The 18392-nt window shown below is 42.2% G+C and overlaps 1 protein-coding gene across 1 annotated transcript in view; it reads left to right on the plus strand.

The window, feature by feature from the left end:
- The window catches only part of kdm5a (lysine (K)-specific demethylase 5A), a 207806-nt gene that overhangs the window by 151298 nt on the left and 38116 nt on the right, over positions 1 to 18392 (plus strand). Inside the window, exons 21-22 of the mRNA XM_043708905.1 lie at positions 5020 to 5199; positions 13243 to 13401. Coding sequence (XP_043564840.1) covers positions 5020 to 5199; positions 13243 to 13401 — 339 coding nt within the window. The remainder of the gene's footprint in view (positions 1 to 5019; positions 5200 to 13242; positions 13402 to 18392) is intronic.

Genomic DNA, 18392 nt, shown 5'->3' on the forward strand with positions numbered 1-18392 from the left:
TGGGTTAGTAAATTTGCGGACGACACTAAGGTCGGTGGAGTTGTGGATAGTGACGAAGGATGTAGTAGGTTGCAGAGAGACATAGATAGGATGCAGAGCTGGGCTGAGAGGTGGCAAATGGAGTTTAATGTGGACAAGTGTGAGGTGATACACTTTGGACGGAGTAATCGGAATGCAAAAGTATGGGCTAATGGTAAGATTCTTGGGAGTGCAGATGAGCAGAGAGATCTCGGTGTCCATGTACACAGATCCCTGAAAGTTTCCACCCAAATTGACAGGGTTGTTAAGAAGGCATACAGTGTTTTGGCCTTTATTAATAGAGGGATTGAGTTCCAGAACCAGGAGGTTATGCTGCAGCTGTACAAAGGGATCACACCTCTGCTGTGTCTAGCCTACATAAATAATTAGGAGGAAAATGTAGCTGGAAATGCAGTTAGAAAGTTTACAGACGTTATAAAGTTTGTTTGAGTTGTGGATAGTGAGGAGAATTGTCAGAAGATGCAGCAGGATATAGATCATTTGGAGGCATGGGCAGAAAAATGGCAGATAGAGTTTAATCCGGACAAATGTTAGGTGATGCATTTTGAAGGTCAAGTACAGGTGGAAATTATGCAGTGAATGGCAAAACCCTTAGGACTATTGATATGCAGAGCGATCTGGGTGTACAGGTCACCGAAGGTGGCAGCGCAGCTAGATAAGGTAATAAAAAATGCATATGATATGCTTGCCTTCATTGGAATGGGCATTGAATATAAGGATAGACAAGTTATGCTGCAGCTTTATAGAACTTTAGTTAGGCTACACGTGGAAAATTACATATGGTTCTGGTCACCACACTACCAGAAGGATGTGGGTGCTTTGGAGAGTGTACAAAAACGGTTTCCCAAGACGTTGCCTGGTATGGGAAAGGTTGGATAGACTGGGCTTGTTTTTGCTGAGTGCAGGAGGTTGAGGGGCGAACTGGTAGAAGTTTATAAGATTGTGCATGTCATGTATAGAATGGAAAGTATCCCAGGGTGAAGGTGTCAATTACTAGGGTATACAGGTTCAAGGTGTGTAGAGGAAGTTTAAAAGGGAGTCACAGAATCCTACAGCATGGAGACAGGTCCTTTGGCCCTAACTGGACCATGCCAACCAAAATGTCTATCCACTCGAACCCCATTTCCCTGCACTTGGCCCGTATCATTTTAGTCCATTCCTATTCATATATTTGTCCAGATGCCTTTTAAATGTTGTTAATGTACCAGCCTCAACCACTTCCGCTGGCAGCTCATTCCATATGCTCTGTGTAAAAAGTTTCCCTTCAGGTGCCCTTTTATTCTTTCCCCTCAAACCATAAACTGATGCCCTTGAGTCCTCGATTCCCCAACTCCAGGAAAAAGACTGAGTGCATTCATCCTATCCATGTCTCTCATGATCATATACACCTCTATAAGATCCCTCATGAATCTCCTGTGCTCTAAGGAAAAAGATCCTATCTTGTCCAACCACTCCATATGCATGTAACTCAGACCATTGAGTCCAGGCAACAGCCTTTTAAATTTCTTCTGCACACTTTGCAGTTTAATATCATCCTTCCTATAGCAAGGTGACTAAATCTGAGCACAGTACTCCAGGTGCAGCCTCACCAATGTCTTGTAGAACTGCAACTTAACTTCCTAACTTCTATACTCAATGGCCTGACTGATGAAGGCCAGTGTCCCAAAAGCTGCCTTCACTGCCCTGTCTACCATCACTTCACTTTCAGAGAACCATGCACCTGAACTCCAAGGTTCCTCTGTTCCACTACTCTCTTTAGGGTCCTACCATTGACCATGAAACTTCTACCTTGATTTGACTTTCCAAAATACAATACCTTGCACTTATCTTTATTAAACTCCATTTGTCATTCCTCAGCCCACTTCTCCAGCTGATCAAGTTCCTACTGCTATTTCTGTTAACCTTCCTCACTGTCCACGATGCCGCCTATTTTAGTGTCATCAGCAAACTTACTAATTGTGCCTTTTACATTCTTATCCAAATCACTGATTTTGATAACAGACAGTAATGGGCCCAGCATTGAAGAGTGTGGTGCTGGAAAAGCACAGCCAGTTAGGCAGCATCTGAGGAGCAGGAGAATCGCCACTCTCTTTGACTCTGATCTCCAGCATCTGTAGTCCTCACTTTCTCTTAGTAATGGGCCTGGCACTGACCCCTGAGACACTCCAGTAGTCTCAGGCCTCCAGTCCAACAAGCGTTCTTCCACTATTACCCTCTGCTTCGTACCATCAAGCCAATTTTGTATTCAATTTGCTAGATAGTCCTGAATTCCATGCAATCTAACACTGCAGAGCAGTCTACATGTGGAACCTTATCAAAGGCCTTAGTGAAATCCATACAGACTACGTCCACTGCCTTGCCCTCAAAGTACTTGGGAAAAATTTGAGAGTCATGATCTACCACTCTCAAAGATGTTTAAAAGTTTTTCGCACAAAGGATGGTCAGTACCTGGAATGCATCGCCAGAGGAGGTGGTGGAAGCAGACACAATAGCAGCATTCAAGAAGCAACTGGACAAATACATGAATAGGAAGGGAATAGTGGGATATAGATTGTGTAAATTAAGACAGTTTTAGTATGGAAGGGCAAAATATGGTGGCAAGGGCTTAGAGGGCTGAATGGTCTGTTTCTGTGCTGTATTGTTCTTATTATGTGGGCATCTTGTTCAACTGGAATATTTGATCAACTGGTGCACTCCTGCTCCATAGGTGCCAATTAGTTAAAACGTTTGCTGTATTCTCAATAGTTCCTGATAGTTGACTGTATAGTATAATAATCACAGGCTTCATTCTTACCCCTCCCATTTTAAGGAATCTAAATCATTACCGAATATAGTCAGCTCTTCTATAACACGGTGGCATTCTTGTACAGTCCCACATTAATGTAAAATCGTGCTTTAAAACCATGTTTAAAGTGTTGGCGCTGTGATCGCATTACAGCCAACACACATTTTAAAAGTTAGTGCTGTAGAAACAGCGTCCCCTATTCATCAATAGTGTTGCGAAGCAAACAGGAATTATGACAAAAGACTAGCAGTCGAAAGATATGCAGGTTAGGTGGATGGCCATACCAAATGGCTCAGAAGTATCCAGGGGTTTGTAGGCTAGATGGATTAACCATGGGAAATGCAGGGTTATAGGGATAGTTAAGGGGACTGGGTCTGGATGGGATGCTCTTTAGAGGATTGGTGTGGACTCAGGCAGAATAACTTACTTCCATACTGATAGTGATTCTATGATACAACTGTACGTTATTAAGAAGAGATGTAAAATCAGAAGACCAATGTGTGGATATAGTCATTATCTGACACTTAGGTAGTGGAAGCAGACAAATTGGTGACATTTAAGAGGCATCTGGATAGGGAGGGATTGGAGGGATGTGCATCAAAGACCTCAGGTTCGTTAGAGAGAAGATTCAGAGATGACTTAATTGAGACATACAAGATAATCAGAGGGTTAGATTGAGTGGACAGTGAGAGCCAATATCCTCAGATGATAGCGCGCACGATGGGACATAGCTTTAAAATAAGGGGTGATAGATATAGGACAGATGTCGGAGGTAGTTTCTTTATTCAGAGTAGTAGGGATGCACTGCCTGCAACAGTAGTAGACCCACCAACTTTAAGGGCATTTAAATGGTCATTGGCTAAACATATGAATGAAAATAGAATAGTGTAGGATAGATGGCTTCAGATTGGTTCCACAGGTCGGTGCAACATCAAGGGCCGAAGGACCTGGACTGCGCTGTTATGTTCTGTTAATAAGGCCTGCAGGTTTGTGTTTTTTTAGTTTAATTAGGGCATGATGATTGGCACATGCCTTTTCCTGTGCTGTAGATCTCTTTGTTCTTTGTTCATAGTTCTTGAAGTGGTATCCTTGGAAATGAGCTGGACTGAGTCTTGCTTGATTTACAGCACTATATGTTCCTAGATAATAACCATGCTTACAAGCTTTATCAAGTTGTACAGATTCTGATTTATTTCTTTTCTTTCAGTTCCATCAATGATGTTGCTAATTACTGTGTGATGATAAAAGTAATAGGGTCATTTTCCCTTGTTTGTCTACTTTTCTATTGTGAATAATTTTTTGCTTTGTTTTTTTCAAGACAAATATTGTAATGTTATATGCTTATTTTTTGTATAAGATCACTCGAGTTTAAAACAAAATTCAGCCTCACTCCTGTCAGGGTTCTGATGTATCTGGTGTTAACATCGCTGAGGCATTCCCCCATTGCCATTGAGACCTCTAGATTAGAACTCCGTGCAGGCTGTTGTTTTAGACCATAGAAGGCTGCCTTAACATTATTAGTAATGGATAAGTACCTGAAGCTGGAAGAGGCACAATTGGATTACATGGAGGGAAAAGAGAGGAAATGTCAGAGAGGTGGAAGCAACGTGAGATTGAAATAATGACTTGGGCTTGAAATAGCAGCTAAAATGCAAACCAGAAAGACACGAAAAGTGTAAATTTGGTATACTTAGCCGAAATGAAAAGTGGGTTATCCTGATTTATAAGCAGTGTTCGGGCAAAGAGGAATAGATCAAGTGACTGGCCTCCATCTGTGCCCTACATCCATGTGTAGAGATGTCACCAGTAAGAGTTCAGTTCCTAAACTGACTGAAGTCACCATGAAGGTCTGACTTTCTCTACCTCACCCCTCACCTGAGGTGTGGTGACTCAGGTTAAAGTCACCACAGGTACTTCTTTCTAGTGAGATAGCAGCCTTATGGCCCACTGGGTCTATAATTGCAATGCCTTGAAAATAATAAGCTGCTTATATAATATTGAGCTTGTTTGTCAGTAATAAAAACAATTGATGAGTGATCATGTTTGAAACTTTAAGCCTAACGTCAAAAGTGATATTATTTTGGATACTGCTGCAGTACTGGTATTTGTTTATGGCAGGTTCTGTTTTGTCTTACAAGTTGAGGATTAATTATTTTGAAATGTTGCCTTACTGTGATGTTTTCTGCTGTGTACAGAAGGGATCTCACAATGCGTATCTGGATCAGCTGGAAAGCCTTCTTGCAAGAGGACGCCCTATACCAGTGCGGCTGGATCCACTTCCCCAAGTGGAATCCCAAGTAGCAGCTGCTCGAGCCTGGAGAGAACGTACTGCTCGGACCTTCTTGAAGAAGAACTCTACCTATACATTGTTACAAGTAAGACTTTAAAATAAACTTTGCTAAGTAAGTTTGCAGATAACACCAAGATTGAACTGGTGGATGACTGTGAGGAAGAAGGTCTTAGGATACAGGATGATATAAATGGGGTGGCCAGATGGACAGATCAGTGCTGGATGGAATTTAATCCTGTTAAGTGTGAGGTGATGTACATTGGAAGCAGTAAATGAACAAGGGAGTACTCAATGAACAGTAGGACATGAGGAAGCTCACACTATCTTGGTGTGCTTGTCCACAGATCCCTGAAGGCAACAAGGCAGATTAGGATGGTAGAATCAGTGATTCATAGGTTCATACAGCATAGAAATGGACGGTTGGCCCATCAAGTCTGCACCAACGTAACTAGCACTAAAAGTGCCTTAATCCCATAACCTTGAACTTTATGATAGTTGAAGTACTCATCCAAATAATTTTCTTCAGTTTGTAAGCTCCACTACCTTCCCAGGAAGTATATTCCATACTCCCACCACCAATGAGTGCAAATGTTTTTTCCTAAATCTCCTGCTCCTTATGCTAAAACTATGTCCCCTCGTGATTAACCCCTCAACCAAGGGGAACAGCTACTATTTACTCTGTCCATACCTCTCATAATCTTATACATTTAAATCATGTCCCCCCTTGGTCTTCTCTGCCCTAAAGAAAACAATCCAAACTGATCTAGTCCCTCCTTATAGCCATTTACAGCATTGGTGGGGTGGTAAATGAGGAGGATGGCCATAAAATACAAGAAGCTATAGACGGACTGGTCAGATGGGCTAATCAGTGGCAACGTGAAGTTCAATCCAAATAAATGTGAGGTAATGCAGTGGCTGGATAAACAAGGCAAAGGAATACATGATGAATGGTAAGACCCTGGTGTGCATATTCACCGGTTCCTTAGGGTATCGTGGCAGGTGGATGAAGTGGTTAAGAAATTATAGATACCTTTTGGACAAGGCATGGTGTTTAAGAGCAAGAAGGATATGCTGGAACTGCGTAAAATCTTGGTTAGGGCACAACTAGTTCTATTAATTTTAAAAAAGGAGGTATGACTTAGGTACAGGCAGCTGGGATCAAGGGAATCCCTGGAGATATATAGGGGATACAGGAGTTGACTGAAGAAGAAAATCAGGAAGGTGAAAGGAGGGCTAGAGATTAGGGTGAATCCAGAGAGGTTCTTTACATATATTAAAAGGAAAGAAAAGCGACCAGGCCCTCACAAGGACCAAAGTGGAGATGTATGTGAAGAACTGCAGGAGATGGGCGAGGTCTTCAATGAATATTTCTCCTCTGTGTTTGCTGTGGAGAAAGGCACAAAGACTTTGGAACTTGGAGAAGTTAGAGGTGATATAGGGAGAGTCCATATCACAGTGGAGGAGGTGTTACATTAGAATGTGTGAAGGTGGATAAATCTCCTGCTCCTAACCAGATGTATCCAAGAACCCTGCAAGAGGCTAGAGAAGAAATTGCGGAGACCCTGGCTGATAGTTTTGCATCATCGTTAGCCATGGGTGAGGTCCTGTAAAACCAGAGAGGAGCGAATGTTGTGCCCTCATTCAAGAAGGGCTGTAAAGAAAATATCTGGGAGCTATAGACCAGTTAGCTTAACATCTGTGGTGGGTAAGTTACTTGAGATTTGAGGGATAAGATTTACATGCATTTGGAAAGGCAGGATTTAATTAGGAATCGTCAGCATGATTTGTGCGTGGGAGATCATTCTCTCTCAAATTTGTCAGAATTCTTTGGTGAAGATCTGTGTCAATGATTTGTATGAGAATGTACAAGGCAGGATTAGTAAGTTTACAGATGACACTAAAATAGGTGGTATCATGGACAGTGAGGAAAGTTATCAGAAATTGCAGAAGGACCTTGATCAGCTGGGAAAGGAGGCCGAGAAATTGCAAATGGAATTTAATCTGGGTAAGTGTGAGGACTTGCATTTTGGAGAGTCACCTCAAGGCAGGAGTTTGATGGTGAATGGTAGGGCCTTTAAGGACTGTAGTGGAACAGAGGGACCTTGGAATTCAGATTCATGGTTCTCTGAAAGTGGAGTCACAGGTGGACAGGGCAATGAAGGTGGCTTTTGGCACACTGGCCTTCATCAGTCAGGGCATTGAGTATAGAAGTTGGGAAGTTATGTTGCAATTGTTCAGAACATTGGTGAGGCTGAGCTTGGAGTATTCTATTCAGTTTTGTTGCTTTGTTATAGGAAGGATGTTATTAAACTGGAAGGAGTGCAGAAGAAATTTGCAAGGATGTTGCCAGGACTCAACGGTCTGGGTTGTAGGAAGAAGTTGGACAAGCCAGGACTTTTTTCTTTAGAACGTAGGAGACTGAGGGGGGATCTTGTAGAAGTCTAAGATCATGAGAGGCAGCAATAGGGTGAATGCACTCCGTTTTTTTTCCCAGGGTTGGGGAATTGAGGACCAGAGGGCATCAGTTTCAGGTTAGTGGGGAAAGAATAAAAGGGAACTTGAGGGGCAACCTTTTTTATACAGAGGGTGATACACATATGGAATGAGCTGCCAGTGGAGGTGGTTAAGACAGGTACATTAACAACATTTAAAAGGCATTTGGACAAATGGATCCGAATGGTTTAATATGGGCCAAGTGCAGGGAAATAGGGTGAGCATGGATGAACACTTTGGTTGGCATGGATCAATTTGGGCCAAAAGACCTGTCTCCATGCTGTAGGACTCCTATGACTCTAGAGTGTTGTGTGCAGTTGTGGAAGCCAGATTATAGGAAGAATGTAATGGCACTGGAGAGGGTGTAGACAAGATTAACCAGGATGTTGCCTGGGTTGGAGAGTTTTAGTTATGAAGAGGGTTTGGGCGGTCGGTTTGTCTTTCTTCGAGCAGAGGTGTTGAAGAGGGGACATGATTGAGATATATAAAATTATGAGGGGCATAAAAGGGTCGACAGGAAGTTCCTTCCTTGATTGAGGGATCATTGACCACTGGTGTAGATTTGAGGTAAGGTGCTGACGGTTCAGAGGAGATGTGTGGATAAATTTTTTTTATCCAGAGCGTGGTGGGAATCTGGACCTCACCACCAGTAAGGGTGGTAGATGTAGAAACTTTCTAACATTTGAGAAGTGTTTAAATGGGCTTTTGTCAGGCCACGGGCCAAGTTAGGAAATCTAGTCTAACTAGATGGTTGTTTTTGACTGGTACAGACATGATGGTCGATTTTCTGTGCTATAAGATCTCTCGCATAAAGGTGGATAAATCCCTGGGACCTGATCAGGTGTAGCCTGGAAGTCTGTGGGAACCGAGGGAAGTGATTGCTAGGCCCTTTGTTGAGATATTTGTATCTTTGATGGCCACAGGTGAGGTGTTGGATGGCTGGATGTTGGCTATCATGATGCCAGTATTTAAGAAAGGTGGTAAGGACAAGCCAGGGAACTATAGACTGGTGAGCCTTACATCGGTGGTTGGCAAGTTGTTGGAGGGAATCCTGAGGGACAGGATCTACATGTATTTGGAAAGTCGAGGACTGATTAGGTATTGTCAGCATGACTTTGTGCATGGGAAATTGTCTCTCTAACTTGATTGTGTTAGAAATCACACAACACCAGGTTATAATCAAACAGGTTTATTTGGAGGCATTAGCTTTTGGAGCGCTGCTCCTCCATCAGGATGTAAGATCATACGACACAGAATTTTTAGCAAAATATTAGCGTCATAAGTGATATATTGAACAAACCTGGATTGTTAAGTCTTTTATCTTTTAGAATGCAAGTTTCAGTTCATTAATATATTAAAGCCCAAAACTACCAATAAGTCACCTTCTTAAGACAACTTGAGGTTTTCTAACAAAACATGACATCTCAGCTCAAGCAATGCATTAAAGGTGTGAGGTCAGAGCCTGTTTGTTTCCCAATCTTGAGTCAGACTGGTTCTATTTCCAAAGTGGAATTTATAAAATATTGCCTGGATTGACGGCCAACCTTGATTGAATGCAGATTGTGCATAATTTGAGCAAAATAGAATGTATCTGCAAATACATATTCATCCCCTGTGTGAATTTGTGTGTATGCGTGTATGTGAGAGAGAGAGAGATTTTGTGTGTGTTTGCATGTGTGTGTCTGAGAGAGCGTACGTATGAGAGAGGCTCTGCGTCAATGTGTGAGTATGGAAGAGCGTGCGTGTTCTGCAAATACATATTCATCCCCTGTGTGAACTTGTGTGTATGCGTGTATGTGAGAGAGAGAGAGATTTTGTGTGTGTGTTTGCATGTGTGAAAGCTTGGTAAAATGTGTGTGGGCGTGTGATGGAGTATGAGCCTGTGAGAGGATGTGAATGTCGGGGGGTGGTTTTGTGTGTGTGCATGAGAGACGGTCTGAGTGTGTGCATGTATGTTTTGTGTGTATAGTGTAGTGGGGTCACCTGTAGTACGACAGGAACCAAAGGTCCTGTTTGAGGCCATCTTCATGGGTACCAAACTTGGCTGTCAGCCTCTGCTCGGCCGCATTGTGTTGTTGCCTGTCCCGAAGCCTGTCTTGTAGGATGGTCACTCGATCCAAGGCCCTGACCATTGAAGTGCTCCCTTGACTGGGAGGGAACACCCCTGTCTGTTGTTGTGCGGTGTCCATTCAACCGTTGTCATAGCATCTGCTTGGAGTCACCCATGTACCATGCCTCAGTACATCCTTGCCTGCAGTGTTTGATATAGACAACTTTGGCTGAGTCACATGCGTAACAGTCACCACAGGTAATGGTGGTATCTGTGTTGACACTGACACATTTTGCAGTGGTTGACATGACAGGGTTGTATAGTGTTGTGTTTGCTGCAAACAATCGCCTGTTGAAGATTTGGCGGTTTTTTAAAATTGAGAAGTGGAGACGTATTGAACGTCTTCGCGAGATGCTCATCCTCATCGATAATGTGTTGCAGGCTGTGAAGAACATGGCGTAGTGTTTTGGCTAATGGACTGAAACCTGCATTCTAAAAGATGAAAAACTTAACAATCCAGGTTTGTTCAATTGATCACTGTATGACACTGTAATCTTTAGCTATAAAGTCTGTGTCTTGTGACCTTGTACTTCACAACCACCTGATGAAGGAGCAGTGGAAAGCCGCTCCAAAAGCGAGAGCTTCCAACAAACCTGTTGGACCATAACCTGGTGTTGTGTGATTTCTACCTTTGTCCACCCCAGTCCAACACTGATTGAGTTTTTTGAAGAAGTAACAAAAAGGATTTATGAGGACAGAGGGGTGTTTGTCATCAATAAGGACTTCAGTCAGGCATTCGACAAGGTTCCTCATGGTAGACTGGTTAGCAAGGTTAGATCACATGGAATACAGGGAGAAGTAGCCATTTTGATATAGAACTGGCTCGAAAGTAGGAGACAGTGTGGTGGTGGAGGGTTGCTATTCAGACTGGAGGCCTGTAATCAGTGGTGTGCCACAAGGATTGGTGCTGGGCCCACTGCTTTTCATCATTTGCATAAATGATTTGAATGTGAATATAGGAGGCATGGTTAGTAAGTTTGCAGATGACACCAAAATTGGAGGCAGAGTGGACAGCGAAGAAGATTATCTCAGAGTACAATGGGATCTTGATCAGATGGGTCATTAGCTGAGAAATGGAAGATGGAGTTTAATTTAGATAAATGTGAGGTCCTGCATCTTGGAACAGTAAATCAGGGTAGGACTTATTGGTAAGTTCCTGGAGAGTGTTGTTGAACGGAGAGACCTTGGAGTGCAGGTTCCGTTCCTTGAAAGTGGAGTCCCCCATAGAAAGGGGTAGTGAAGAAGGCATTTGGTATGCTTGCCCTTTACTGGTTAGAGCATTGAGTATAGGAATTGGGAGGTCATGTTGCAGCTGTACAGGACATTGGTCAGGCCACTTTTGGAATACTGCATGCAGTATTGGATTACTAGCAGGTCACCCTGCTATTGGAAGGATGTTGTGAAACTTGAAAGGGTTCAGAAAAGATTTACAAAGATATTGAAAGGGTTGGAGGGTTTGAGCTGAAGGGCTGGGGTTTTTTCCTTAGCGTGACAGAGGCTGATGTGTGGCCTTGCGGATGTTTATAAAATCATGAGGGGAATGGATAGGGCATATAGACATGGTCTTTTCTCCAGTTGGGGGAGTTGAAAACTAGACTGCATAGGTTTAAGGCGAATGGGGAAGAATTTGAACTGGACCTAAGATTTTCATGCAGAGGGTGTATAGAATGAGCTGGCAGAGGAACTGGTCGAGGCTGGTACAATTACAGCATTTAAAAGGCATCTGGATGGGTATATGCATTGGAATGGTTTACAGGGATATGGGCCCAAATGCTGGCAAATGGGACTGGATTAATTTAGAATATCTGGTTGGCATGCACGAATCAGATCGAAGAGCCTGTTTCCGTGCTGTCCATCTCTATGACTCACTTGTTTTGAATAAAGCTTGTCTTCCAACCCACATGCCCACATAAATGAAGTTATTTGACATAAAGGATCTTTTTTAAAATATAGATAATAGAGGTCATGATCACTGTTGCTGGGACAAGGAATGCCAGATCACCTTGTATGCTCTATTGGTCCTTCGGTCTCAATTCAGCAAGTGGAAAAGTGAGCAAGTGTTGAGGTGTACTGTGGGTTTGGACCAAAGTGAAATGACTGTACGATCAGGGTGAAACAGTTGGGCAGAACCAGAGTATGGAGTTTGAGAGAGATGAGATTAGCATTCTAAGGGTCAATAATTGGAAGTTACTTTGGGTAATTCAACATCTGAGAAGCGTAACAGATATAAATTGATCTCTAGTACTGGGGAACAGAATATAGAATTTTACACCATGGAAGCAGGCTTTTATTTATTTATTTTTTTAATCTTTCAATTTTTGATGCAGTACCAGTTGACCATGGTTCTTCCTGGGTCAAAACTTTCCAAGATCTTTATGTAAAGACTTATTTTTCCTAGCCTCACCTTAGCTAGAGCAGATGGAACTTTTCTATTCACTGTAAAAGTCATCGTGATTTCAATTATCAAATTTCCTCCTGGTTTTTGTTGCTTTGGTAGACTTCGTCCCAGTATCTCAGCTGATCCGTGATGTACTCCTGCTGAAGCTACGCAGTGTTTTCAATTTGGCATTTTTTGCCATGAAGTGATCAAAACTGTGCACAGTGCACTAGCACTGAATTAAGCAATGGTTTGCGCTTTTTTTCCTTTCCAACTTTTGTGTTTCATGCATGTAATCATCAAAGGGAGAGAGACCTTTATGATTTTATTTAGCTGCATTTCTAGATAAGTTTAGAAACAACAAAGTAGGAGAAAGTGAGGACTGCAGATCAGAGTCGAGAGTGTGAAGCTTGAAAAGCATAGCAGGTCAGGCAGCATCGACGTTTCAAGCAGAAGCTGAGAAGTGGGGGTTACAGTCAAACCCTAACCACCGGATGCCTGAAGGAAAAACGCCTCATCCTCCACTTGGGACCTTCCAACCACATGGGATTAATGTAGATTTCAACAGTTTCCTCATTTCTCCTCCCTCCCCCTATTCCCAGTCCCAAGCCTCCAACTTGGCACCACCCTCTTGACCTTTCCATCATCTTTCCCACCTATCACCTTCTTCCCCACCTTCATCTACCTATCGCATTCTCAGTTACCTTCCCCCCAGCCCTACCCCCTACCATTTATCTCTGTCCCCCCCCTCCCCCAAATGTCTCATTCCTGATGAAGGGCATTTGCCCGAAACATCGATTCTCCTGCTCCTTGGAAGCTGCCTGACCTGCTGTGCCTTACCAGCGCCACGCAAACAACAAAGTAGATCTGATTTGAAAAGCAGCAGATGCCAGTATATTCATCAGAAGAAATTAGCTTGAAATGGAGGCAGTAGGCTAGCTAATCTGTTTTGATACAATCATTAATTACAAGAGAGACTTTCAGGTGACGATAGTGATTAATTACAATACATTGAAAGATCTTGCTGAATAACAATTTGGAAGTTTTTTTTTAATAAAGGTATTGGTTCATCAGAAAACAAAGTAATGAATACATTGGTCTGGTGTTGGTCATCTGCAAATCTGAAAATTTTGTTCCTGATCCATTAGGTGCTGACCCCCAGGACAAATATTGGTGTTTACTGCAGTGGAAAGAATAAGCGGAAAAAAATGAAAGAGTTATTGATGGAGAAAGAGAGAGACTTCGATTTAGAGAGCCTGAGTGACTTAGAAGAGGTGGCTGAACAATCCAGTGACCCAAACACAGTTGTGAGTATCAAATATTTTTGCCTTCTGAGTTTCTAGATGCCAGTTCATTAATTAACTACTTTTTTCCAGGTACCTTGTAAACTTTTTATAAATTCTTAAATTCCACTGATAGATATTCGGGTTTCCTGGTGAGACATTTCATCTTTTGGTGGAATTCTGACTTTTCACTTTCGGAGTTCTACCCTATGAAATGTCTTCTCAACTTTCAGCTTACCCTGCTGCATTGGTCATTGGATAATTTTGAATGTGCATAGTATGTTGTTAGTATGGACTTCATCCTCCCTTACAAGCACTAACTGCAGTGAAAGCAGAAAGTTTGGATGTTACTTGGTGATTTTATATAAACTCGTTCAATAATTTTGATGATAACAGATGGTAAACAAAGGAGAAACTAATCATAGGGTCTAATGATTGGTATAGCTGCAACATAATTTTTGTTTTTATACTCCAGTCCTTTTGATATAAAGGCCATTATTTTATTAACTTGATTATTTTCTGTGCCTGTTCATGGCATTTTAAAGATCTCTGGACTGGAATCCCCTACTCTCTTTGGACATCTACTGCATTTAACTTAATGCCAACTAAAAAATATCCTGACTTATTCCTTTTAGGACTAAACTGGATAAATTCATGCTTGCTTATGTTGAACTTTGTGGATATGTGCGTCCTCAATACCCACCACCTCATGGATGCTCCATAGTGTCCATAACCCCCAAACTGCAGTGATAATGTTGGGGAAGGCATTAATCAGTAAGTTAGAGATATGGGCAATAAAGGTAAAGCTATAACTATGGTCAACTTTAATCCACTTGTAGATTGACCCCATCTCAACTTTATCGTTCCTGAGTTGAAAAAATATCCTGGAGTACCTACAGGACAGTTTTCTGGATCAATAATTTGAGGAACCAGTTCACGTTCAGATCATCCTGGATTGGGCATTGTGCAATGAGTAAGGAATAATTAGTAAACTAGCTGGGGAAGAGTGACCATAATATGATAGCCTTCACTAAGATGGAGAGTGACATAACCAGATCGAAATAGAAGAAACTATAATGGTACGAGGTGTAAGTTGCCTATGATAAAATGAGGAACATTATTTACAGGGAATTGTTGCATAGGCAAGAGCAAACAATTACAGAGCATATGGAGGAACTGCAACAATTATTCATTCCTGTTTGGTACAAAAATCAAACAAGAAAGGTGGCAGAAACAATTAGGGATAATGTTAGTTCCAAGGAAGGGGCAAAGTTTACAAAAATAAGCAGAAGACTTGAGCATTCAAACCAGTTTAGATTTTAGCACAGGAGGACAAACTGATTAAGGGGGGAAATAGAATACCAAAGCGAACTTGGGTTCATACCTGTAGAAGCTTTTGCAAGCAATTTGTACATCAAGGGAAAGATATTGATTAGGATAAATGTAGGTCCCTTGCAGTCAGAAATAGATGAATTTTACATTCAGGAACAAAGACAACATACAAATTAAGTACATACTTTGTCCTGGCTTCACAAAGAAGGACACCAGAAATGTCCCAAAAATATTGGGGAACATGGAGTTTGCACACAATGCAAAGCTGGGTAGGTTGGTGGGCTTTGAGGAGGATGCAGAAATGCTTCAGTATGATTTGGACAAGTTCAATGAATGGGCAAATGCATAGCAGATGAGATAAAATGTGGATAAATGTGAGGTTATCCACCTGGGTAACAAAAATAAGTTGTCATCCACAGAGAAACATCGATTATCCGAACGAGATAGGCGGGCACTATTTTGTTCGGTTTATTGATTCAGTGCCTTTTCTCTGGGGCTTAGAGTTTTCTGTTAAGTCCACTCCCCGTTCAGGAGACTAGGCAGCAGCACACAGTGTGTGAACTCCTCCCCCCCCCTTCCCCCAACTTTATTTTCCAATGCTTAGGCCACCCTTATCTCACTCATCGAGCCATTGCACCTGCACCGAAGAACAGTTAGGATGGCTAAGACTGTCTTATCTAGTCAAGTTATTTCTATGCTTTAAAGGGCACATTGTCTGCAAATCTCTATTGAAGCAGACTGTGGTTAGTCACTTATGCAGCTTTAGTAGTTAGTAACTTAAAAGCAATTCTATGCAGCTTTAGCAGAATTGTCAGCTTGCAGCCTAGAAGCCATTTTATCGTGTTATTTGCATCAAATAGCCATCTTGTTGCCACCTAGGTTATTAAGAGCGTCTGTTAAATGGTTGCCCCTGACTACAACTAGTCACCTCAACCTGTATTCAGGTTTTAGATCCTCACCTTCACAATGAAAGAATTTAAATACAGGGGCAGAGATATCCTATTGCAATTGTACAGAATCTTGGTGAGACCACACTGGAATATTGTGTACATTTTTGGTCTCCTTATATGAGGAAAGGGGGCCTGGCTATGGAGAGAGTGCAATAAAGATTTACCAGACTGATTCCTGACATGGTAGGACTCCCATGAGAAGAGGTATTGCAGAAGTCCCCTGTGGGTTTTCAGTTCTGGACGCTGAGATGGGCACATGGACCTCTAAGGGAGTGAAGCTAGAACCAGGACCAGCACCAGAACTGGCCCAACTTGCAGGAGGAGAGGAAGAAGAAGGCAGGAGTGATAATAATAGGGAATTTATTATTTAGGGGAGCAATTGGGTGTTTCTGGGGCCACATGCGTAACTCCAGAAAGGTGTGTTGCCAAGATCAGAGTCACTGGCTGAAGGGTATCCTGGAGGGTGAGGGTGATAAGAGGGAAGTCATTAGACCATAAGACATAGGAGCAGAAATTAGCCCATTCAGCCCATCGAGTCTGGTCCACCATTCAATCATGGCTGATAAGTTTCTCAACTCTATTCTCCCGCTTTCTCCCGGTGACCCTTGATCCTCTTGACAATCAGGAACAGTCTTAAATATACTCAAAGACCTGGCTTCCACAGCCTTCTGTGGTGGTGAATTCCATAGATTCATCACTCTCTGGCTGAAGAAATTTCTCCTTATCTCTGTTCTAAAAGGTCTTCACTTTCCTGTAAGGCTGTGCCCTCTGGTCCTAGTCTCTCCTACCAATGGAAACATCTTCCCAACGCTCACTCTGTCTAGGCTATTCAGTATTCTATAAGTTTCAATTAGATAGCCCCTTCATCGTTCTAAATACAATCAAGTATAGACCCAGAGTCCTCAAACATTGCTCATATTGTTAAGCTTTTCATTCCTGGGACCATTGTAATGATATTATGGTTTCAAGAAGTGTTTTTTTAAATGAAGCGGGGTTAAGACAAAGGTATCGAGCAGCTGTTCCAAGCCAATAAAGTAAACAGCTTGTGAGGCTTTGGGGTTTTTATTAAAAGTTGGAAGAGTAGAAACAGCCTGAATGGGTGGGGTCAAGCTCCCACAGAACCAGGATTTTAGTTTAGTTTTCATTGGCTGTTGGGGTTTGGAAACTGCTATACATCTCTCCCTGCTACAGCAAAACACTTGAGCTCTTTGAATTTTCTGTGTTTTCTTTTCTCCTGGACTGGAGAACTGCATGTGACATTTATTTTACTGAATTTGCCTTTGTCAAGCGTGTGTCTATGAGATATCACTATATTGGAACATTTGTGATTTAGTAGATAAATAATTTATTAGTCTGTTAATTTTTCCAGTAGAGTTGTTATTCAATTCTTCCTTTTCTTTAACTATTGTGTATGAATAAAATGTGTTTTGTTTCAGGCCGAGTAGTTTGATCAATCAAATTGCACCCAGAACACAACACCTTACGTTTGCCTTCTAAAATAAGAGTTGGCATCTAGCTATCTTAATATATTTTGAGGGGCCTTGGTTTGGCTCATAACATCATAATATACATTGGAACCAATGATACAGTTAGAATAACAGGTGACATCTTACATCAAGGGTTCAGAAAGCTAGGCAGTGGATTGAAGTGCAGGACCTCAAAGGTTGTAATTTCTGGAATGCACATGATGCCGTGTGCTAGCGAGTACAGAAATATGAGAGTAGAGCAGATGAATGCTTGGCTCAGGAGTTGGTGCATAAAGGAAGGTTTTAGATTCCTGGATAACTGGGACCATTTCTGGGCAAGGTGGGAAGGTTTGCACCTGAACCAAAATGGGACTAACATTCTTGCAGCACAGTTTGGTGCCTTTTGGATGAGTTTAAACAAATTCAGAACTGAAAATGTGTTGCTGGAAAAGCGCAGCAGGTCAGGCAGCATTATTGGAACAGGAGAATCGACGTTTCGGGCATAAGCCCTTCTTCAGGAATGAAGAAGGGCTTATGCCCGAAACGTCGATTCTCCTGTTCCAATGATGCTGCCTGACCTGCTGCGCTTTTCCAGCAACACATTTTCAGCTCTGATCTCCAGCATCTGCAGCCCTCACTTTCTTCCCTTTAAACAAGTTCACCAGAGGCAGGGGGTACAATGCATTAGTTCAGTGACAGTACAATTTAACTTGGAAAAGGAGCCAAGGTAGAGAGAGTTCAGCCATGTTGCCTCGTAAGGGAGAAATGAAAGTGTGTATAGTCTCTACCTTAATGGCAAAGAGTACTATAGGTAAGACTGATAAGTTCAGGGTATGAATTGACATATGGAACTGCCATATTATTTCCATCACAGAGACATAATATCATGGAATCCCTACAGTGGAAGCAGGCCATTTGGCCCATTGAGTCCACACTGACCCTCCATAGAACATTCTTCCAAGACCAAGACCCATCCCATATCCTATCCCTGTAACCCTGCATTTTCTATGGTTAATCCATTCAGCCTGCATATCCCTGGGCACTGAGTAACTTAGCATGGCCAATCCATCTAACTTGCACATCTTTGAACATATTTGAGGGAAGGACAAGACTGACAACTTAACATTGAAAGATCAGTCCTCAGCAGAGGCCTCACCTTCATCCCCCTACGCTCTCGGATTAATGAGTTCAACACACGGCGTGACATCGAACAATTCTTCCGCCGCCTTCGCCTCCGTGCCTACTTCTTTAACCAAGACTCTCGCCC

Source organism: Chiloscyllium plagiosum, chromosome 19, assembly GCF_004010195.1.
Source record: "Chiloscyllium plagiosum isolate BGI_BamShark_2017 chromosome 19, ASM401019v2, whole genome shotgun sequence".
In the NCBI taxonomy this organism is placed as follows: domain Eukaryota; kingdom Metazoa; phylum Chordata; class Chondrichthyes; order Orectolobiformes; family Hemiscylliidae; genus Chiloscyllium; species Chiloscyllium plagiosum.